The sequence below is a fragment of the Ovis canadensis genome, chromosome 3, assembly GCF_042477335.2.
Source record: "Ovis canadensis isolate MfBH-ARS-UI-01 breed Bighorn chromosome 3, ARS-UI_OviCan_v2, whole genome shotgun sequence".
In the NCBI taxonomy this organism is placed as follows: Eukaryota; Metazoa; Chordata; class Mammalia; order Artiodactyla; family Bovidae; genus Ovis; species Ovis canadensis.
The window spans coordinates 45365001-45390011 of record NC_091247.1 but is presented as its reverse complement, the minus strand read 5'-3'; the positions used below and the strand labels follow the sequence as shown (position 1 = coordinate 45390011).

At 36.3% G+C, this 25011-nt stretch overlaps 1 protein-coding gene across 6 annotated transcripts in view; it reads left to right on the top strand.

The window, feature by feature from the left end:
* EHBP1 (EH domain binding protein 1) overlaps window positions 1-25011 on the top strand; it is a 352008-nt gene that overhangs the window by 251039 nt on the left and 75958 nt on the right. For all 6 annotated transcript variants that reach the window (XM_069583033.1, XM_069583030.1, XM_069583031.1 and 3 more), the window contains 2 exons: window positions 2826-3728; window positions 10626-10769. In XM_069583033.1, the coding sequence (XP_069439134.1) occupies window positions 2826-3728; window positions 10626-10769 (1047 nt within the window). The remainder of the gene's footprint in view (window positions 1-2825; window positions 3729-10625; window positions 10770-25011) is intronic.

Genomic DNA, 25011 nt, shown 5'->3' with positions numbered 1-25011 from the left:
GTGATTAATAACCTCTAGGTTAAATGTTTTAATTTACTTTAAATAATTAAAACCACCAGTGATAAAAAGACTATAAAGGGAAACTTGATAGAAGTTCAATCAACAGGTGATAATTTAAATCAATTTTTTTCTTACTTGTGGTGTTCTCTAAAGCCAAAAATTTATATTTCCATTTAAAAAATTCTTGTTTATTTGCAAATGCATGATGCTGGCCTTAGAGAAATACATTTAAAATCAGTTTTTTTTAATTGAAATATGCTACCAGAAAAGGTAATCTTTAAAAGTCAGTATAATTTTCTTTATAGGAATCATGCATCAAAATAAGTCATTGTCATGAATTATTTCTTATATGATTTTGAGGAACTTGTGTCTATTAAAGCCAAATGCCTTGTTTTTCATCAGTTAACTTATATGGTTAGCCCACTGGATCTGTGAATGTGGAATCCTCAGATACAGAAGGCTAACTGTACTCCACCATTTTGCATCAGGGACTTGCGCATCCCTAGATTGTGTTATCTGCAGGGGGTGTTGGAATCAATCCTCGTGGATACAGTAGACAACTGTTTCCTAAAATAAGACAGGTCTTTACCTGCATTTTCTTGTATTTGAATAACTCATTTAAATGCAGATAAGACCATTATAAAAGAAACCATTATTATTTTTTATAAAATGAAGCTTTCAAGTTACTGCTTAAAATTTTGAAAAACAGTTTTTATTTTACCTAGTTATATATTTTCAAAGAGTATGAGGAATTTCATTAGGGCATAAGTTATACTTCTTTATGTTATTTTTTTCAGAAACTTAATAATGATGACCATACTTTGGATTTACATATTACTACAAAGAGAAGTATATCCCATAAACTTTTCTTCTCAAATCTTAAAGGGCAGATAATTATAGCTTTTTGAAAGAATTTTAATTTAGTTGATCCTATTCACTGCACAATTCAGTACATAATTGTTGTTATACTTTCCTTTTCATCACTTTGCAACTTCTTACCTGATATCTACATTGAGTATCAGTTGCTACCTGCAGATTTATTTCCAGCTTCACATGGTACTTCCCGATAACCCCATCTGCCCTTAATTGGACTTAAAACAGGACAAGAAACAATGCTTTTGTCTTAAGTTCCATGCAGGCAGATGCATAACATAACTGGCAGTGACTCCTTACCAATTAAATAACATTTAACAATGAATAAGACAATTTTCTGTGAAAGACCTTTTTTCCTATACTTACCAACAGCTAAGACAGTAGATGGTTGACCATTGCAGAAGAGGTTAAAATTCCTTTATAAAGTCCTGACCTCACTTACAAGAAACCTGGTTTGTTTTTAAATGTTTTTTAACTGCAATTAGTGTGCATAAAATGAATTGCCACATGAAGCAAAACACCAGCAGGAGATTCCTCACAAGGAAGCAAATCATTTTCCCAGGTCTGTAAAAAGTGCTGAATAAACAAGGTATTTACCTTTGACATCTGATCTTAACCAGTATGTGAGTGTTTTAGATAATTGGAAAATGTTTAGAATACTGCCTGTGGTGCTTTTCCTGATGGCCTGCAATTGATGTCTGTCAATCAAGTTGTCAGGATGCGTGAAGAAGAAAATGACTTTAATTTTCCTAAAACATGTAAAATAACGAACAGGCCCAAACATGCATACCAACTGAGCCATTCTCTCGAGTCAATATTTTGAGGTATCTATATTATAAAACATAGTGCTGTGAAAATTGAAGAGGTTTTAATATAACAGTTTATTTTTCATTTTCTTTCTTACTTACTCCATAATATTTATTAAACTATAGGAAGAATACAATACAAGGATTAAATTCAGAGGTAGAAATGCACTTTAACATGTATGTTCAAAAAACTAATGCCTTCTGAGTTGTTACATAATTTCCTAAACTTTCTTTTTAGAAAAACTTTGAATTACTATCCTATATCTAGGTTGTTACAAAGACTAGACATTTTACATCCCAAAGCAAGAATATAGCTAGAAGGTCCTTACTTTTACCAACAGTATACCTCAGTGTTTAGCCGTATTTTTAGTGCTTCCTAGCAACACAGTGTTGTTTTCAAGAGTTACTTCAGCGTAGTAATAATTAATTGTAAATTGAGAAACAGCTTTGATTGTTCAAAACTAGAAAAACCTGATGTGCCACCGTCATTTAAAGGCTAACAAAAGTAATACAATGCAGCCTCACATTCTAAACTAGGTTGTCCTACTCAAAACATTTCATTCTTTCCATAATGGATAGAGTGAAAATGCAGTCACCCTTCTCATCATGAAAATAAATCTTAATTGGGCATTTAAAAAATGTTTCTCTGTTTCTAGACTTAAATAGCAGTTATTTGTATTTTATACCAGGCAATCTAAGAGTTAGTTCTTTTGGAATATCAACCCGTACTTTATCGTCACAAATCACTGCAATTACATGATCACTGAAAAGAGGTTGATAGGAATAATAAAGCTCCAGATGATTTATTATTTCCTTATACTTTAGTTTTTTATCACAAAAATCAATTCTAAGGTTTTATTTTTAATTTTTAACTCTCATTTTTGCTTGTTCTCTTTAAACTTTTTTTGAGGTATCATTACCGTATAATATTACATCAGTTTCAAGTGTACCACTTAATAATTTGATATTTATATACACTGTGAAATGCTCACCACAATAAGTCTAGTTAACATCTATTATTTTGCTGTTTCTGCTGTTTTTAAAATGTGTAGGATAGTGGTGATGTTTTAAGTTTCTTCTAAAAAATTAAAATGTATGGATTGTCTTAACTCTTCTATATATCTTCTGTTTTTCTTTCCTCTGAAGGCATATGATGGGTTTGCCAGCATTGGAATTTCACGACTACTGGAGCCTTCTGATATGGTTTTGTTAGCAATTCCTGACAAACTGACTGTTATGACCTATCTCTATCAAATAAGGGCACATTTCAGTGGCCAAGAACTGAATGTTGTTCAAATAGAAGAAAACAGCAGTAAAAGCACGTATAAAGTTGGAAACTATGAAACAGATACAAATAGTTCTGTTGACCAGGAAAAATTTTATGCAGAGCTTAGTGACCTGAAACGGGAGCCTCCACTGCAGCAGACTCCCAGTGGAGCGGTCGACTTCACACCCCAGGACGACTCTGTATTTGTAAATGATAGTGGGGTTGGAGAGTCAGAAAGTGAACATCAGACTCCTGAGGATCACCTCAGTCCAAACACAGTTTCTCCGCACTGTCGCAGGACTAAAAGTGACACAGAACCCCAGAAGTCCCAGCAGAGCTCAGGAAGGACTTCAGGATCCGATGACCCTGGAATATGTTACAATACAGATTCAAACCACGCACAGGTTTCGTTAGGCAAGAAGAGACTATTGAAAACAGAGACTTTAGAATTAAGTGACTTATACGTCAGTGATAAGAAGAAAGATGTGTCTCCACCCTTTATTTGCGAGGAAACAGATGAGCAAAAGCTTCAGAATCTAGACATCAGTGGTACTTTGGAGCAAGAAAAATTAGATAATTCGAGACCCGTAGAATGCAGATCAGATCCTGAATCATCTGTCAAAAAACCAAGTTTATCTCCCACTCCCAAACTTGGATACCTGTACAATAGAGATGCAGACCTTGCAAAGAAAAAACGAACTTCCCTGAGGCAGGCAGAGTCTGATTCAGATGCTGATAGACCCACCTTAAATCATGCAGATCATTCTGCAAAAACAGTCCAGGTAAGTGAGAATGACAAATACATAAATGTAGTAAATAGCTATTCTTTTTTTTTTTTTTCTCTGTGTTCATGTGATGGTTTTGTCACTAAGTCATGTCCAACGCTTAGGACCCCATGGATTATAGCTTACCAGGCTCCTCTATCCATGGAATTTTTTGTACTCATAGAACACTTTACAAATGACTAAACATGAAGTATAATTTCCCATTGTAGAAAAAACTGAAATACACCTGCTTTTCACTTTATATTTTAAACCTATAAATAAATCCCAATTTCAAGATTTAAGAATACAAAATGTCAGCTTTTCAAATCAAAATGTTATTAACCTATAAAAACAATATTTACAGAATAAGTCATATTTCAGTATTGCATTTAGTAAGAATGTCATTCTTGAGATGTATAGTGCCAAATTAAAATATTTCCCATCTATAGCATTTTCTTCAAATATTTTAGTTGCATTGCAATTGGCATTTTCAGTCACATCATTACTTCCAGTTAAAAACCCCAGTACATATAAATTTCTCCCCATGAGGGGAATATGGCACAGATTGAAACCTATAGTATTTACTGCAAGGACTCTACTGCTAGGACTTCCAGAACTCTGTTGAATAATAGTGGTGAAAGTGGACACCCTTGTCTTGTTCCTGATCTTAGGGGGAATGCTTTCAGTTTCTCACCATTGAAAATAATATTTGCTGTAGGCTTATCATATATGGCTTTACTATGTTCAGGTAGGTTTCCTCTATGCCTATTTTTTGAAGAGTTTTAATCATAAATGGGTGCTGAATTTTGTCAAAGGCTTTTTCTGCATTGATTGAGATGATTATATGGTTTTTATCTTTCAATTTGTTAATGTGATATATCACATTGATTGATTTGCATATATTGAAGAATCCTTGCATTCCTGGAATGAACCCAACTTGATCATGGTATATGAGCTTTTTGATGTGTTGCTGAATTATGTATGCTAAAATTTTGTAGAGGATTTTTGCATCGATGTTCATCAGTGATACTGGCCTGTAGTTTTCTTTTTTGTGTGTTGTCTTTTTCTGGCTTTGGTATCAGGGTGATGTTGGCCTCGCAGAATGAATTTGGAAGTGTTCCTTCCTCTGCAATGTTTTGAAAGAGTTTTAGAAGGATAGGCATTAGCTCTTCTCTAAATGTTTGATAGGATTCTCCTGTGAAGCCATCTGGTCCTGTTTTTTGGGAGATTTTTGATCACAGCTTCAATTTCAGTGACCAATGGAACAAGATAGAAAGCCCAGAAATAAACCCTTGCACCTACGGGTACCTTATTTTTGGCAAAGGAGGCAAGAATATACATACAATGGAGAAAAGAGAGCCTCTTCCATAAATGGTGCTGGGAAAACTGGACAGCTACATGTAAAAGAATGAAATTAAAGCACTTCCTAACACCATACTCAAAGATAAATTCAAAATGGATTAAAGACCTAAATGTAAGACCAGAAACTATAAAACTCTTAGAGGAAAACATAGGCAGAACACTCGATGACATAAATCAAAGTGAGATCCTCTATGACCCACCTCTTAGAGTAATGGAAATAAAAACAAAAGTAAACAAATGGGACCTGACTAAACTTCAAAGCTTTTGCACAGCAATGGAAACTATAAGCAAGGTGAAAAGACAGTCCTCGGAATGGGAGGAAATAATAGCAAATGAAACAACTGACAAAGGATTAATTTCCAAAATATACAAGCAGGTCACACAGCTCAATGCCAGGAAAACAAACAACCCGATCAAAAAGGGAGAAAAAGACCTAAACAGATATTTCTCCAAAGAAGACATACAGATGGCTAACAAACACATGAAAAGATGCTCATCATTGTTCATTATTAGAAAAATGCAAATCAAAACCACAATGAGATATCATCTCACACCGGTCAGAATGGCCATCATCAAAAAGTCTACAAACAGTAAATGCTGGAGAGGGTGTGGAGAAAAGGGAACCCTCTTGCACTACTGGTGGGAATGTAAATTGATACAGCCACTATGGAAGACGTTATGGAGATTCCTTAAAAAACTAGGAATAAAACCTCCATATGACCCAGCAATCCCACTCTTAGGCATATACCCTGAGGAAACCAGGGTTGAAAAAGACACATATCCCAGTGTTCATTGCAGCACTATTTACAATAGCTAGAACATGGAAGCAACCTAGATGCCCATCAACAGATGAATGGATAAAGAAGTTGTGATACATATACACAATGAAATATTGCTCAGCCATAAAAAGTAACACATTTGAGTCAGTTCTGATGAGGTGGATGAACCTAGAAATTCTTAGAGTGAAGTGAGTCAGAAAGATAAATATCGTATTCTAACGCACACAGGACAGCAATGGAGAAACAGACATAGAGAATAAACTTAATGGACATGGGGAGAGGGGAGGAGAGGGTGAGATGTATGGAAAGAGTAACATGGAAACATATTACCATATGTAAAATAGATAGCCAACAGGAATTTGCTGTATAGCTCAGGAAACTCAAACAGGGGCTCTGTAGCAACCTAGAAGGGTGGGATGGGGAGGGAGATGGGAGGGAGTTTCAAAAGGGAGGGGATATATGTATACCTATAGCTGATTCATGTTGAGGTTTGACCAAAAACAAAAAATTCTGTAAATCAATTATCTCTCAATAAAAAAGTAAGTTTAAAAAATTTGATAGCTTTGCATTTTCTATAAACATTTCATAGTCAAGAATTTAAAGAACTGCATAACATTGTAAAGCAAGTATGCTTCAGTTAAAAAATAAATAGAAAAAGAAAAAAAAACTGCCATAGGTATTTAAAATTTATCAGTATCCTAATCTGGAAGACATCTTGTTATCAATTATACACAAGTATAAAAATAAAACTGGGAACTTTAAAAACTGTCTTTTCCAGATTATACTGTGATTTGTTGTTCAGTTGCTAAGTCATGTCCTACTCTTTGTGACCCCATGGATTGCAGCATACCAGGCTCCACTGTCCTCCACAGTCTCCCGGAATTTGCTCAAATCCGTGTCCATTGAATCAATGATGCTATCTAACCATCTCATCCTCTGCCGGAGAAAGCAATGGCAACCCACTCCAGTACTCTTGCCTGGAAAATCCGATGGACAGAGGAGCCTGGTAGGCTGCAGTCCATGGGATCGCAAAGAGTCAGACACGACTGAGTGACTTCACTTTCACTTTTCACTTTCATGTATTGGAGGAGGAAATGGCAACCCACTCCAGTGTTCTTGCCTGGAGAATCCCAGGGATGGCGGAGCCTGGTGGGCTGCCATCTATGGGGTCGCACAGAGTTGGATGCGACTGAAGTGACTTAGCAGCAGCAGCAGCATCCTCTGCCACCCCCTTCACCTTTTGCTTTCTGTCTTTCCCAGCATCATGGTCTTCTCCAGTGAGTCAGCTTTTCACATCAGGTGGCCAAAGTTTTGGAGCTTCAGCTTTAGCAACAGTTCTTCCAAAGAATACTTAGGGTTGGTTTCCTTTAGGATTGACTGGTTTGATCTTCTTGCAGTCCACAGGACTCTCAAAGAGTCTTTTCCAGTGCCAGAATTGAAAAGCATCAATTCTTCAACACTCAGGCCTTCTTTATGGTCCAACTCTCATTTCCATACATGGCTACTAGAAAAACCATAGCTTTGACTATATGGACTTTTGTCAGCAAAGTGATGTCTCTGCTTTTTAATATGCTGTCTAGGTTGGTCATAGCATTCCTTCCAAGGAACAAGTGTCTTAATTTCAAAATAAAATCTGTCACTGCTTCTACTTTTTCCCCTTCTATTTGCCATGAAGTGATGGGACCAGATGTCATGATCTTAGTTTTTTGAATGTTGAGTTTTAAGCCAGCTATTTCACTCTCCTCTTTCACTCCCATCAAGAGACTCTTTAGTTCCTCTTCACTTTCTACAGTTAGAGTCATATCATCTGCATATATATACTTTGCTGTTTCTCCCAGCAATCTTGATTCTAGCTTGTGATTAATCCATCTCAGCATTTCACATGATGTACTCTGCATAGAAGTTAAATAAGTAGGGTGGCAATATACAGACTTGTCATACTCCTTTCCCAACTTGAAAACAATTTTTCCATATCCAGTTCTAACTGTTACTTCTTGACCCACATACAGATTTCTCAGGAAACAGATAAGGTGGTCTGGTACTCCCACCTCTTAAGAATTTTCCACAGTTTGTTGTGATCCACACAGTCAAAGGCTTTAGCATAGTCAGTGAAGCAGAATTAGATGTTTTTTTGGAACTCCCTTGCTTTCTCCATGATCCAACGAAGAAGGCAGTGGCACCCCACTCCAGTTCTCTTGCCTGGAAAATCCCGCGGATGGAGGAGCCTGGTGGGCTGCAGTCCATGGGGTTGCTAAGAGTCGGACACGACTGAGCGACTTCAGTTTCATGCATTGGAGAAGGAAATGGCAACCCACTCCAGTGTTCTTGCCTGGAGAATCCCAGGGACGGGGGAGCCTGGTGGGCTGCCATCTATGGGGTCGCACAGAGTCAGACACGACTGAAGCGACTTAGCAGCAGCAGCAACAATTGTTAGCAGTTTGATCTCTGGTTCATCTGCCTCTCTGAAAACCAGTACTTCTGGAAGTTTTACTTTCACGTACTGCTGAAGCCTGTCTTACAGATTTTGACTATAACCTTTCTGGCATATGAAATGAGTGCTATTGTACAGTAATTTGAATGTTCTTTGGCATTGCCATTCTTTGGGATTAGAATGAAAACTGACCTTTTCCAGTTCTGTGGCCATTGCTGAGTTTTCCAAATTTGCTGGCTTATTGACTGCAGCACTTCAACAACATCATCTTTTAGGATTTGATATTACTCAGAATTCTGTCACCTCTACTAGCTTTGTTCATAGGAATGCTTCCTAAGGCCCACTTGACTTCACACTCCAGGATGTTCGGCTCTAGGAGAGTGACCACACCATTGTGGTTATCCAGGTCTCTAAGACCTTTTTTGTATAGTTCTTATGGGTATTCCTACCACTTCTTAATCTCTTCTGTTTCTGTTAGATCTTTACCATTTTTGTCTTTTACCATGTCCATCCTTGCATGAAATGTTCCCTTGGTATCTCTGGTTTTCTTAAGGAGATTGCTAGTATTTCACATTCTGTTGTTATCCTCTATTTCTTTGCATTGTTCATTGAAGAACACCTTCTTATCTCTCCTTACTGTTCTCTGGAACACTACCTTTAGATGGGTATCTCTTTCCCTTTCTCCCTTACCTTTCACTTAACTTATTTCCTAGCTATTTTTAAAGCCTCCCCAGACAACCACTTTGCCTTCATGCATTTCATTTTTTTTTTTTTTTTTGGAATGGTTGTGGTCACTGCCTCCTGTGCAATGTTAAGAACCTCCATCCATAGTTCTTCAGGCACCTTGTCTACCAAATCTAATCCCTTGAATCTACTCGTCACCTCCACTGGATAATCATAAGAGATTTGATTTATGTCATACCTGAATGGCCTAGTTATTTTACCTACTTTTTTCTATTTAAGCCTGAATTTTGCAATAAGGAGCTCACAATTTGAGCCACAGTCATCTCCAGGTCTTGTTTTTACTGACTGTGTAGAGCTTTTCCATCTTCAGATGCAAAGATCATGATCAGTCTGATTTCATTGTTGACCCTCTGGTGATGTCCATTAGTGGAGTCGTCTCTTGGGTTGTTGGAAAATGATGTTTTCTATGACCACTGTGTTCTCTTGACAAAATTCTGTTAGCCTTTGCCCTGCTTCATTTTCTACTGCAAGGCCAAACTCGCCTGTTATTCCAGATGTCTCCTGATTTCCTACTTTTGCATTCCAATCCTTTATGATGAAAAGGACCTCTTTTTCTGTGTGTTAGTTTTAGAAGGTCTTATAGGTCTGCATAGAACTATTCAACTTCAGTTTCTTCAGCATCAGTGGGTTGGGCATAGACTTGGATTAGTATGATGTTGAATGATTTGCCTTGGAAATGAACCAAGATCATTCTCTCATTCTGAGGTTGCAACCAAGTCCTTCATTTCACTCTTTTGTTGACTGTGAGGCCTATCCCACTTTTTCTAAAGTGTTCTTGCCCACAGTAGTAAATATAATAGTCATCTGAATTTAATTTTTCCATTCCCATCCATTTTTTTCACTGATTCTTAAGATGTCCATGTTCACGCTTGCCATCTCTTGTTTGGCCATCTCCTGTTTATGGACCTGCCATTCCAGATTCTTATACAGTATTGTTCTTTACAGCATCAGACTTTACTTTTACCACCAGACACATCCACAGCTGAGTTTTTTTCCCTCTTTGGCCCAGCTGCTTCATTCTTCCTGGAGCTATTAGTAATTTCCTTCTGCTTTTATTATATTGGACACCTTCCCACCTGGGGGCTCATCTTCCAGCATCATATCTTTTTGCCTTTTCATACTGTCCATAGGGTTCTTCAGGCAAGAATATTGAAATGAGTTGCAGTTTCCTTCTCCATTGGATCTTGTTTTGTCAGAACTCTTCACTATGACCCATTCATCTTGGGTGGCCCTGCATGGCATGGCTCATAGCCTCACTGAGTTAGGTAAGACCCTTTGCCACAACCAGGCTATGATCCATGAAAGGCATACTGTGATTAACAGTGCATATAATATGTGTATGGACTTTATACCTTGTGAGACTGTGTTCTAATAAAAATGTAATTTTAATTAACCCAGTTTTAGCCAGTAAAGATACAGTTTCTAATCAGCATTAGTATTTTCTACGGGTAATCTCACAAAACTATTGATACAGTCTTATTCCTGACCTGTATTATTTTGATGGATTGTATAACTATTGATTAGTTTACAAAAATGGATTACATGGGTTTGAGGGGTTTTATTTGTTTTGGCTTCTAATTCTGTATCTTTGTTTTTAAGCATCGAATGTTATCCAGGCAAGAAGAACTCAAAGAAAGAGCAAGAGTTCTGCTTGAGCAAGCAAGAAGAGATGCAGCTTTAAAGGCAGGGAATAAGCAGCATACCAACGCAGCCACACCACTCTGCAACAGGCAGCTAAGTGATGTGAGGAACATTGGTTAAAAATAATACATTGTTCATTGTAATCATGGGGGTGTAAATAAGAGTAACTTATTTATATTCCTAATAAATTCTTTTTCAACAGACTATGTATACTATGGGTACTTGTTACTTTTATTGAACTGATAAATTCATACTTACAGGAGTAGTTTGTAATTATTCCTTCACAGCAGTATTAGCTATGAGAAAAAGTAAGATCCTGGATTATAATTTCCACATATATATGAATAATCTGTTTTATATCAATTTAATTTTATAATTTAGGTGTACTTTGTTTAAGATGGTGTTTTGTGCATGGAAGTTAATTTTTTTGAAAATATTAGAGTATAATAATGGTGCTTGCTGCTGCTGCTGCTGAGTCGCTTCTGTGTGACTCTGTGCAACCCCATAGATGGCAGCCCACCAGGCTCCCCCGTCCCGGGGGTTCTCCAGGCAAGAACACTGGAGTGGGTTGCCATTTCCTTCTCCAATGCATGAAGGTGAAAAGTGAAAGTGAAGTCGCTCAGTCATGTCCAACTCTTTGTGACTCAATGGACTGTAGCCTACCAGGCTCCTCCGCCCATGGGATTTTCCAGGCAAGAGTACTGGAGTGGGTTGCCATTGCCTTCTCCAAATGATGCTTACCATTTATTAAAATACTTAGCATATAGGCTAAGTGGATGCTTTAGGCACTATAGTGGATGTTTTACATAATTTCTATTTTACTTAACCTCTTAAGTAGATATTCAAACTCCTTTTAGGTAAGAAAACTGAGGCTGATTGGTAAGATAATTTGTGTAAGGTTGTAGTCAGTGTATGATGAATTCATGATTTGATCCTGAGACTTAATCAAACTCCCGAGTCAATCCTCTTTCCTATCATAGACTACCATCCCTGTGTTAAGCCATATTTTTATACATATTTTTCTGTAGTGCCTCACAGATAATAATGAATATATAGTTTTAAAAAAGCCTTAGATTTAGGGAGACATGAACCTCTTCATGAATCTGAAAATTATGATAACCCTTCCCTACCCCCAATTTTACATATACATAAAACTGCATTTTCCTCTTTTTTTTTAATTAAGATTTATTTTAGAGCAGTTTTAAGTTGACAGCAGAATTGAGAGGAAGGTATAGAGTTTTCCCCTATACCCCCTGTACTCATTGAGTAACCGTCCTTCTTAATAACAGTCCCTGCCAGGGTGGTATATTTGTTAAAACTGATAAATCTACATTGACACATCATTATTACCCAAAGTCTGTAGCTTACATTCGGTTTACTCTTATTGTTATACAGTCTATGAGTTTAGACAAATGCATAATAACATCTCTCCATCTTTATAATATCATACAGAGAATTTTCACTGCCCTAGGAATCCTTTGCATTTCACCTATTCATCTCTCTCCCCATCCTCAACCTCTGAGAACCTGATAATTTCATTGTCTTCATAATTTTATGTTTTACAGAATGTTGGTAGTTGGAACCATAGTATATTACCTTTTCTGATATGGTTTCTTTTCACTTAGTAATATGCATTTAAGGTTCCTCCATGTGTTTTCATAGTTTGATAGCTCATTTCTTTTTAATGCTGAATAATATTCCACTGTCTGGATGTACCACAGTTTATTTTTCCATTCACTTACTGCTAGGCATCTTGGTTGTAATCAGGAATAAAGCTCCTTTAATCATCTACAATGCCTTTTAAACTCATGTTGTTTTCTTTCTCCTTTTTCTATCTCCAACCACTTAGCAACTGCCTCCCCCTTCCTGTTAAACATTTTTAAAGCCCTGTCCCGGACACTGGAAATACACCTAAGCAGGACAAAACAGTGTGATGGTTCATAACTTGGTGTTAAGGGGTCATTATCAGGAGTTGAAATTATTCTCGGAACACTAGACATCACAAATACTATCTTGCACCATCAAAATTCCTTACTTCTTGAGGTTTAGTAATCATGGATAGCATTCTGGTGATTATTTAGGGACTTTTATACACCACATAATAGCTTCTTTTTTCTATAAAAAGAGTGCCTCTTTCACAAAACCAAATGCTTGTCGGCCAGTACACTTTTCAAAGGGAATCACTGGTTTTGCAATTTTTTCTACTATCTTTCTCTCTTCCCTTCACCCAAAGCCTTCCCAGAATTCATCAGCAAGCATTTGAGGCCTGTGGTGTACTAGACACAATTAAAAAAAACACTTCGATTGCATTTTAATTATACCATCTCTGTCTATTGGTGTCTTGGTTTTGAGTGTTTTATTTGCTGCTTGAGTTTGAAATCTCTCCCAAAAGACAAAACTGCTCCAGTGGGTAAAAGCTTTGTATTTTGTTTTATTCATAAAGGGGGTTATTTGATATTAAAAATAAAAAAGTACTATCTTTAAATATTCCATCTTTGGCCTGAAAATATCCCTCACTTGTATAGGCCCCAGGAGAAGGAAATGGCAACCCACTCCAGTGTTCTTGTCTGGAGAATCCCAGGGATGGCGGAGCCTGGTAGGCTGCCGTCTATGGGGTCGCACAGGGTCGGACACGACTGAAGCGACTTAGCAGTAGCAGCAATCATCTACAAAGCAGGTTTTTATATGACCTCAAGTTCTCAGCTCCTTTGGGTACATTTCAAGGAGCACATTTGCTGGATCTTATGGCAAGTGTGTTTACTTTTATAAGTAACAAAAAACAAAAGAGACACCAAATTGTCTTCTAAAGTAGCTATACCATTTTTCTTTCCCATCAGCAATAAATGAGAATTCTTGTGTTTTTCTTTGGGTACTGTCAGTGTTCCAGATTTTGGCCATTCTAATAGGTGTGTAGTGGTATCTCGTTGCTTTGATTTGCATTTCGCTGAGAATATATAATATGGAGCACCTTTTCATATGCTTATGTGCCATCTGGAAATCTTTGGAGAGATGTCTGTTAAGGTCACTGATTCATTTTTTAGTCAAGTTATTTGTTTTCTTACTATTGAGTTTCAAGAGTTCTTTGTTTCTTTTGGATAACAGTCTTATCAGATATATCTTTGCAAATATTTTATCCATGCCTGTGGCTTGTCTTCTCATTCTTTCTACATTGTCTTTCACAGAGTAGAAATTATAAATTTTAATGAAATCCAGTTTATGCATTATCTGTATCATGAATCATACCTTTGGTGTTATATCTAAAAAGGCATCACCATACTCAAGGTCATTTAGGTTTTATGTTATCTTCTAGGAGTTTCCTAGAATTATGTTTTACATTCAGGTCTGTGATCCATTTTGAGTTAATTCTTGTGAAAGGCGTAAGGTCTGTGTCTAGGTTTATTTTTTTGCATGTGCATATCCAGTTCATCTAGCACCGTTTGTTGAAAAGACGATCTTTGCTCCATTATGTTGTTTTTGTTAACTCCTTTCAGATACTAGCTTAACCTCTGAGCTTGACCACTGTTTTTCATACTTTTCTTCTTTTTTACTTTCTTTATTGTTACTTTTTTTCTTTAAGTGAAGTATAGTTGATTTACAATATTAGCTTCAGATATACAACATAGTAATTCAATATTTTATAGATTATACTGCATTTAAAGTTATTGTGAAATACTGGCTATATTTCTATGCTGTATAATATACAGACTTTGAGTCTTTACACAGTAATGTGATATAAAATCAATATAGTGGGCCACAGTTTTATTTTCAATGAAAAAGAATAGAATATTTAAATAAAATGGTAAAATACCAGAATTTATCACACATCATAATGTTTTTGTTTGAGACTTATTTTAGTTATGTGGGTATGTGTGCTTACTGGATCTTGTTACCAGATGTATTTTTAATTGTGGGTCATGATAAAAATGTTTGAGAAATGCTAATTTAGATGGCCATTCTCTCTAAGGAAGAAATTTTGTAGCTTTTATACTAGTTCTTTCAGTGCCTAACCATCTGTTATATCAATTTGTTGGTTCAATAAGATATTTATTGAGTTGGAGCCGAGTGTAGCAATAGAAAAGACTAAGCTTCGGGTCTTCCCTGGTAGTCCAGTGGTTAAGACTCCATGCTTCCGTTGCAGGAGTTGCAAGTTCAATCCCTGGTCAGGGAACTTAAGACCCTACATGCCACAAGGTATGGCCAAAAGACAAAGATTCTTCCCTCATGGAATTTGCATTTTGGTGAGAAGAGACAGAGAATGATGAATAAATAAGTTAACTACAGAGTGTGAAAATGACTGATTTAGTAGACATACTAGAGGATAAGCACCCCACTCCAGTACTCTTGCCTGAAAAATCCCATGGACGGAGGAGCATGGTAGGCTGCAGTCCATGGGGTTGCTAAGTCAGACATAACTGAGCAACTTCACTTTCACTTTTCACTTTCATGCATTGGAGAAGGAAATGGCAACCCACTCCAGTGTTCTTGCCTGGAGAATCCCAGGGACAGGGAAGCCTGGTGGGCTGCCATCTGTGGGGTCGCACAGAGTTGGACACAACTGAAGTGACTTAGCAGCAGCAGGCGTGACTTGAAGAGGAGACATTTGAAGTAAGACTTGATGGGTGAGAAGGATCCAGTTAAATGAAGAGCCAGGGAAAGAATATTCTCTTAAAAAAGAAAGTTATTTTATTGTTATTATATTTGTGATAAACTTTGTTTCATAGTTGTTTCAGGTTCTAAAAATTATGGAAAATTTATAGCTCTGTATTTTGAAGTATATTGATTTTAAATTTAGAATACTTGAGATTTAAATGATCTGTTTGCCAAGTAGATTTTAAAAAGATACTATTTTACCTATGTATAAATTTTGCATATATTAATAATTGTCATCTAATGTTTACTGAGCGCTTACTGTGTATCAAGCAGGATTCAAAGCGCTTTCACATGGATTTTCTTGTATAATCTCCATAACAATTATATGTGTTAAATATAATCTCTGTTTGATAGTTGAGAAAACTGACGCACAAACAAATTCAGTTGCCCATGGTTACACAGCTAATAAGTGACAGAGCCAAGAATAGAACCTAGACAGTTTGACTTTAAAGATTATGTTTTTAAAGCATTATGTTTTATTTCTTTCTTGTTTATTTTCTGAAATCCTTGTGAAGTAGGAATAGATATTATTGTTGTATCCACTGTAAAGAAAAGTGAGTTAGGAAAGGGGGTTTAAAATTACCTAGGTTTGCAAACAGTAGCAAACTAGGCTTAAAATTTGAGTATCCTCACTTTTAAGCTGTTTAGTTTTTCATTCAGTTTATTCATTTATTAATTTAAACTTTCAACAAATATTTTATTGTTCATCTCTTCTTTTTAAGGCACCAATAATTTTGCATACACTTAATATATCCCAAGTAGAACAAATTTTTAGCTAAATTATGTTAGTATGAATTCAACATCAGAAGTTAATTACTGAAATATTGCTTATTCTATGTCTGTGATATCTTACTATACCTGTAAAATCTGTAACTTGGATTTTTTAATCTTATTTACATATTTATTTATTCATTTTTGACTGTGTTGGGTCTTCCTTGCTGTGAGGGTTTTTCTTTAGCTGCGGGAGAAGGGGGCTACTCTTCATGGCAATGTATGGGCTTAAATTGGGGTGGCTTCTTTTGTTGTGGAGCACTGGCTCTAGGGTGAGAGGTCTTCAGTAGTTGCAGCTCCTAGACTCTAGGGTATTTAGTGGCTCGGAGGTTAAAGCTTCTGCCTCCAATGCGGGAGACCCAGGTTCGATCCCTGGGTCAGAAAGATCCCCTGGAGAAGGAAATGGCAACCCACTCCAGTATTCTTGCCTGGAGAATCCCATGGACAGAAGAGCCTGGTAGGCTACAGTCCACAGGGTCGCAAAGAGTCAGACACGACTGAGCGACTTCACTCACTCACTCACTCAGACTCTAGAGCACGGGCTATAAGCCCATGAGTTGTGGCTTACCAGCTTAGTGGCTCCATGACATGCAGGATCTTCCCAGATCAGTTATTGAACCTTTGTCTCCTGCATTGGCAGGCGGATTCTTTACCACTGAGCCACCAGGGATGCCCTGTAACCTCGATTTTCAGAAACATGATGGTACTGATGTCTCATCAAGTCAAGATACTCTTAATACTTCTGGTAGCATGTAACTTGCCACACCCTTCTGAAAAGCAAATTGACTTCTTCAAGAAATGCTTGTTCTATTTTACTCAGTAATCCCACTAACAGATGAATATGCAAGTTTTCATCACATGTTATTTATAATAGTGAAAGTTACAAAATGGCAATTGCTCAAAATGGAAGAATGATCAAATAAATTACAACAAATATATATATTGTATATGTATGTAGCCATTGAAAATTATTTAATAATGTTCTGAAAGAATATTGAAAGGACATAGAACAGTATTCACAGTGTCATTTTGTACAAAGAAAGAAATATCTAAAATAGCATATAGCATATAAAACCCATTTTGAAAGACTGTGTTTTTATCTATACATTGAACAGTTCAGTAAGGAAAGTGATCAAAATATTAATAATATTTATCCCTAAGAGATAATATAACAAATGGCTTATAGAATTTTTCCCTTTATTACTTCTGTTTTAAAAATGACATGTTTAGATAAATTTAAATTAGGGAAATTTGGGGTATTCAAAAAGGATATTTTTATTAGATTGTTTTCTTAGCATATCCAAATGTACTTGACCATAAAGCTGTTTCATTTAAATTAGTGTTGTGTTTCAGTATCTCTCAGGAGTTTGTGGGGGTGGGTGTTTTAAGAAGAGAGATGTAGAACTATTCACTTTTACAATCGATGATATTTGCTTGTGCCTAAGTGTGGCGATGCTGGGAAGGATTGGGGGCAGGAGGAGAAAGGGACGACAGAAGATGAGATGGCTGGATGGTATCACCGACTGAATGGACATGAGTTTGAGTGAACTCTGGGAGTTGGTGATGGACAGGGAGGCCTGGCGTGCTGTGATTCATGGGGTCGCAAAGAGTCAGACACGACTAAGCAACTGAACTGAGCTGAACTGAACTGAAGTGTGAATTGAACTGAAGTGTGAAGTAAAGTGAATTCAATACTATCAATTCTGTTTATCCTGAGAAGACATTTGGTCACTTTATTGCACTTTTTCCCACTTAACCAAAATTTTACCCTATTTTGCTTATGAAACTGTGTTTCAAACAGTCCCAAGAATACTTTGCCTCCCCTTCCTCTTTTGGGTTATCTTTTGCTGCATTATAAAACATTGGAAACCTAATTGGCATAAAATAACCATTTTATTATGCTCACAGATTCTATAAGTTAGGCATTAGGATGGGACACTGAGGGAATGGTTTATTTCTATTGCACGATTTCAAGGGCTAGTTTTCAGCCAGAACCGGTACTTGGCCTCTCTACATGGTCTCTCTACTCGTGCTCGTTTGGACTTTCTCACAACATGGTGGCTGAGTCTAACAGCAGAAAATAGGTGGACTCTCTTAACGCTTGCTTATGAAAGTGAAAGTGTTAGTCATTCAGCCATGTCTGACTCTTTGCGACCCCATGGACTGTAGCCTGCCAGGCTCCTGTGTCCATGGAATTTTCCAAGCAAGAATATTGGAGTGGATAGCGATTCCGTTCTCATGTTCTAGCTTTAAAAGTCCCTTTGCCATACTGTTAGCCTGAGGAGATACAAAGCCACCCCCAGGTTTAAGTAGCAGAGAGGTAGACCTTACCACTTGATGAGAGGACTATCAAAGTCACATTGTAAGATGAGCATGTGACATGGGAAATATTGTTGTAGCCTCTTCAAAGTTATAGTTTAAGTTTACTTAATTTAAAAAAAAAACTATTCTTTTTTTAAAAGGGGGGTGTGTGTGTGTGTGTGTGTGTGGCCCATTTTAAAAGTCTTTATTGACTTTGTTACAATATTGCTTCTGTTTTATGTTTTGATTTTTTGGCTGTGAGGCATTTGGGATCTTAATTCCCTGACCAGGGATCAAACTCGCACCCCCTCCTTTGGAAGGTGAAGTCTTAACCACTGGACCATCAGGGAAGCCCTTAAGCTCACTTTTAAAACTTTCTTTAACATTCTACTATTGCTTGTTTTTCAAATAAGTCAAGCCCTATATTGATGTGTTGTGAAGAACATCAGTTCCATGAACTCAATAGTACATCCTGGAACTGTTGCTCTAGTGTTGACATTTGTTACTCTGTGGGCCTCATAGCAAATATTGAAATTATTTAAGAAAGAAAATGTAAAATATCAGGTAAGTCCAATTTTACAAAAGAAATTAGACCTTGCCATTGCTTTTCAGATTTTCAATTTAGTATACAAGTTGATAATCTCTTTTCCAGTGACATGATAGTTTTCTTAATTTAATCATTTTCTTTATCATTGCTGGTAGCTCTTACACATATCGATTGAAATTATTTGCAGTGCTGTCCGTATTTTGGAAATCTAGTATGGCCAACTTGGCTGACAAAATTAAAAGGGAAAATACCAAATTTCGTCTCTGGAGCAACTGAGTATGAGTTAAGTGATACTAAAAGTAGAAATTACTTAATCTTTCTAAATCTGTTTTTCCATTTGTGATATGGAGGCCAGTTTGTTTTTTTTTCCTCCTGTGTGACATTCAAATTAATTGGTATCCATGGTGGAATAGGTAAGGGAACCATGACTAATGCCATCCTTACTTGAGTGTCAGCATCCTTTTCAATCTGAAGAGATCAAGACTTCTGGTAAATAAAAAGCAGGTCTAACTAAAAATAGAAAAATCTGGCATCTAATTTAGTGACCTGATTGCTACTATTTTCACTTCCTGATGCTCTTTAATTTGTGCCTTAATTTACCATGCTCTTATTTTTAAATTATCTTGCCCTTTATAATGTATACTTTGGTACTAAGAGTCTAGATGCTGGCATGGAGATATGTATATATTGATACCTATAGGTGCCCACTGCTTTTTGTGTTCTTAGTTTAACTGAGAGTTCCTGGGAGTTAAAAAGAAAAAAGTTGGTAGTACCCTGGAGTGACCCCAAGTCTTAGAGACACTAACCTTAAATCTTCAAGAGTTGTGTGAAAAAGTTACTTTTAAGAGACTGCAGATTTAGGACTTCTTCAGCAATGTCTTTTATCCTTCTAAACTTCGTTTCTATACAACTAACCTAGGATCTACTAGTGAATACCAGGAAGAATGAGTAGAGCTATTTTAATAATGGATGTTAGAGTACCTAAATAGAAGCATAATTGTATGGGGCAATGTCCGTGTACTCAGTAAAACTTATCCGCTTTAGAGGTATCTAGTTTGTATCTAGTTCTGGACTGAGAGAATTTACAGAGGATTCAGAGAAATGTGAAAGGATTGAAAGCAAAGATATACTTTTAAGGAAAGACAGGCTTACGAAACATAAAGAACTGGGAAGTAGTTTAAGTACTAATTCAAGTATATGAAGGCTCAGATTCTTTCTGGTAACTCCTACCTCCCCAAGAGTAATAATCTTCCAGACTATTCAACATGGCTTCATAAAGTTCCTGCAAATCCTACTCCCTCCCTTTCTAGCCTCATTTCTCACCTCTCTCCCATTTTTCACTCTACAGTCTAGCTCTATAAATTGCTTAGACAGAATGTGGCATCATGCTCTTTCGTTCCTGTATCAAGCATTTGCTGTTCTCCTTGAAATGCCTTTCTTCCCTTGTTAAGAAAATCACTTCTGTGAGTACCTCTGTCAAAGGCTTCTAGCAGCAAAGAAATTCTTCTTCCTGTATCTTTTTCTATTGTATTGTATATATTACTACTGCCACATTTATCCTATGTTATTATCTAATTATCTCTTTCTTCCCCTCAACTGTGAGTTATTTAAAGTATAAGAACTGTGTATCCCCAGCACCAAATATTAAGTCAGTGTTTAATGAAAAATGAAGGGAGGGAATAGTGACAGTCTGTCATATCTTCTGAGTGTCAACTAATAAAAACATGAGCTTAAATATGAAAAATTGGAGCTGCCGTAAGGAGTTTCTTGGTAGACAGGGGAAAAGATCAACTCTCTGAAGGGCTTTAGAGCAGAACTGATTATCATCGATCAGAGAAAGTTAAAAGGTTCTTCTCTCTCAGATTGGTTACAGATATGACATTTGCCTCTGCGAGACTCAGGTTCCCTATATCATTCACATCTTCCTGTTCTTGAATCCTACATTATGATACCTTCCTTTCTTGTTATGGTATGGACACAGCAAAGTCTGACACTACCTACTCTCCGCATATTCTGGGACCTCTCAGTAGAGATTGGGCTTCCCTTGTGGCTCAGCTAGTAAAGAATCCGCCTGCAATGCGGAAGACCTGGGTTCCATTCCTGGGTTGGGAAGGTCCCCTGGAGAAGGGAAAGGCTACCCACTCCAGTATTCTGGCCTGGAGAATGCCATGGACTCTGTAGTCAATGGGGTTGCAAAGAGTCAGACACGACTGAGCGACTTTCACTTCACTTCACTTCACTCAGTAGAGGTTAGCTCCCACCTCTGCCTTGAATCACATCACTGTAACCAAACATTCCTTCATAAAATTAGTAGCTTTAGATTGGCAGGCTAGGAAATAGCTTCTAAGACACTGAGGATAACTCTTGGTAATATTACCACATGGATCCTCATGTACAAACTCTACTTTGGGAAATATTTGAGCTATAATTTCTCTTAAAAGGGAACTCACAAATATAGATACTATAAACCTTATAATTTTTCTTAATTTTAGTCAAGACTACCATTGCATGTTTTAATGAGAACGTGCTACTAGTACATAATGCATTTAGGTCTTTTTAGGGAAAGTAGTAGTTTACGTTAGTCATTTGTATCTGTGTGTTTTAAACATTTGTTTAACCTGTTTCAGGTATTGCCTGAAATCATTTTTCTATAGGAGACAGATTTCATTGCTCTGAGCTCTGTGATTTATATTTCTTTGCTTTCTATTTCTTTTGCCCTATGAAGATTTTTGTTTGTTACATTTTACTAATATAAATTTCAGGTGTGATATTTATTTTGTGCATTATTTTTCACATATACTTAAAATAATTTTTTTTCAAAGTTTAACTCAGGGTTTTGACAGGTGCAATAGTCTAGCCGTTATATAGCCAAAAGAGCTTCCTTGATTATATATTTAAACTTAAACTCTGAGAAAAATGTAATAGCTTTTTTTCAAGAAAATATTTCCTTTTTTATTATTTTTCTTTATTACTAAGTTCTCCCAAATACTTTCTTCTCAAGAAATGCATAAATAGAATTTAAGGAGCTAATCTATTTCAAAATAATCTTTTGCTTATTACTTTACATTGGAATATAGTTGCTTAAAAAATGTTTTATAAATCCACCATGACATTTAGTAATACTCATGTAATTATATTTTAGCTGAAAGAGATGTTTGCATTTGATGTACTAAAGTTTAGAATCAGTACACTCTAAGAATAAGGAATGACAATCCTGCTACCCACACTCCTTGGAGGTGTTATTAGGATCTGAAGCACTGTGAACCTTCCAGAAAAAGGATGCTGTATAGGTTTAATTATACCTTTAAGTTTTAAGAGAGAATAAAATCTATTTTATAAATAGAAAGTCTAAAAGGAGAATTGGGAATGATTCTTCAATTTAATTAGTCTAATCACTTAACAGTGAATTTGTAAGTATATTCATTTTTCAATCACAAATTATGTAGCGTAAGAATGTGGTTTGCAGACAGTTATTAGGTACTTGGAATATTTTTTAAAAGAAAGATCAGCAAGAAATCACAACATTATTATAATCCATACTTAAAGTTTTTTCCCTAATATTTAATATGCAAGCATAGTAAGTGACCCATTAAAATAGTCATAGAAGCCCATCTTCAGTTCATTCGCTCAGTCGTGTCTGACTCTTTGCGACCCCATGAACTGCAGCACACCAGGCCTCCCTGTCCATCACCAACTCCTGGAGTCCACCCAAACCCATGTCCATTCAGTCGGTGATGCCATCCAACCATCTCATCCTCTGTCTGTCGTCCCCTTCTCCTCCCGCTCTCAGTCTCATCTTCACTTAGCAAGATCAAACTGCAAGTTAGCAGCAAATTCTGAAAGGCTTGTAATATCTGTCTTTAAAGGTTTGCAGGAATACTTAACTCTTCAAAAGAAAACTGTATATGTGAGAGAGGAATTTCAGTTTGGACAATCCTTAATTAACTATAAAGATCAGTAATCAAAAAAAGATATAGAATTTTTTTTTTGTTCTTTTTTTACTGGTCCTTAATAGTGAATCCTAAGAGCTTATTTGGTAAGAACCAAAAGAATGCAAACTGCTCTTTACTGAGCTGAACCTTTAAAAGGTATTTTGTTGATATGAAGGGTGGGACATCAACTTTATACTTTTGATGATAATTGGAAAATACTGACTTAATTGGGTATAGTATGCTGTGCTGATAATTATAGCAGATTTAGATAAGATTACTAGATCTTTTCCAGATAAAGAAACAGTTACTATCCAGCTGGTAAAAAAGCACTAAATCTCATTTTGATAATCTCTGATAGAAACTTTTCTCATAGTTTTCATGTATATTTGTGTGTCCCAAGTATGTCTCCTCATAAAAATATATATAAGATTAAGCTTATATGTTTATGAGTATTGGTTGTGTTACATTTAAATGGCTAGCTTCTAGGAATCAAGCTTTAAACTTAAGGTCAAGCTAAAATTTTAATTTTCCCTAATTACACATATTATTCCATTATAAGGAAGAAGTAGATAACTTTGCATTTATAATTTTAAAAGAACATCAGTTTTTATAAAAAGAAATCTAAAACCTTTAATAATGTAGAGAGTAAGAATTTGTCTTATTTACAGATTTTTATTCTCTGTATAAGCTGGAATGTCTACACCCAGGGCACAAAGATAAAAATATATTTCTTATTTCTTACTGTAACACAATTGACAGAAAATTAATGTACATAATCCCTTTTAGACCAGTAAGGCACTTAAAATATATAGCTTATCTTTTTTATAGTTTCATTTTATAGGAGAATGCCGATGTTCTTCTGTATTCAGCATAAATGCCTCTATACAGGGCAGTGGTTTTTATTCATTATGATTTAAATAATAGTTTATTATGTCTAAATTTAAGTTGAAGTCTGCTATCCTGACAAAGGCTACTAGACTTCTTAGAAAACATACTGTTACCTTGCTCGCATATCTTCAAAGTCACACAAAATACTAGCATTGTTGGGGGAAGAAACTCAGGCATCTTTTCTATTATGTGGCCACAAACCCCTAGTCTCAAAAGTCTTATTTATTTGAGACTGCGTGAATACAAGAAGCTGGGGCTAGGTATTTTAACATCAGGAACACTCCTTTTATGCGACTGTTAATGGCCATAGACGTTTGCCTTATGGCTGTTCAGTGCAGTGTTGAACATCCCAGGATGGTATCACCATTACTAAGAGCTGTATTTTATATTGCCTGTTCTGATATTGCTCAGCATGCACAAGAGTAGAGTTTAAATCTTTATTCATTTCAATTTTCTTTTGTTCTGCTTATCATGTTCTGGCTTTCCCAAGGATATATGCCTTGAATAAAAAGTCACATGTGCATTACTAATTGTGTGCTATTGTATTTACAGTTCCTAGTGGTGGCACTGTGAAGCTACTAATTCCTTTGCTTCACTTGATGTAAAATAATCTGAGTGTCTTTGATAGCAGTGAAACAGTATTAATTGTTTTGTACATTTCTTGGTCACTCTTCTTAGGTGGTCTTCATAATCTATTAGAACTTTCAGCCAGATTTTTGTAATGTCATGCCTCCAGCAGTGATTAAATTGGTAATTAATGAACAGTCTTTGGCAATGTAAACCACATCCCGTTAATTTTCCCTTTTGAGTTTTTAGAAGTTGTCTTCTGTGTCAGAAATCATTGCGCCACCTTGCTATGGCCCCTTGGCATGAAACCACAACGACTTGATTTTTGCAGCCATTAGTAGATCAGAGCAGTAATTTCACAGTATTTTGGTCAAGGTAATTATAATACCAAGAACTGAGTAGATTTGAAAATTCACGAAAGTAGTCCAGAAATACCAGGTGAGCTTCCTTGTGTTCACTGGAACGTTATGATTAGTTTAATTGGTCTTTGTTTGATTTTAGCCGCAGAAACTATTTGTGCCACAGCAGTGGAGTGACTTTATACTTGAGTGTTTCTGACCTTCTTTGACAGGGGTGGGTGCAAAAATGAACCCTTTGAAATAGTTCCCTTCCCAAAAGGGGGTTAAACTTCATTTAAAAAGCTAACTATAGAGAACTCTCTAATGAATTTTTTTTTTGGCCATTCTAA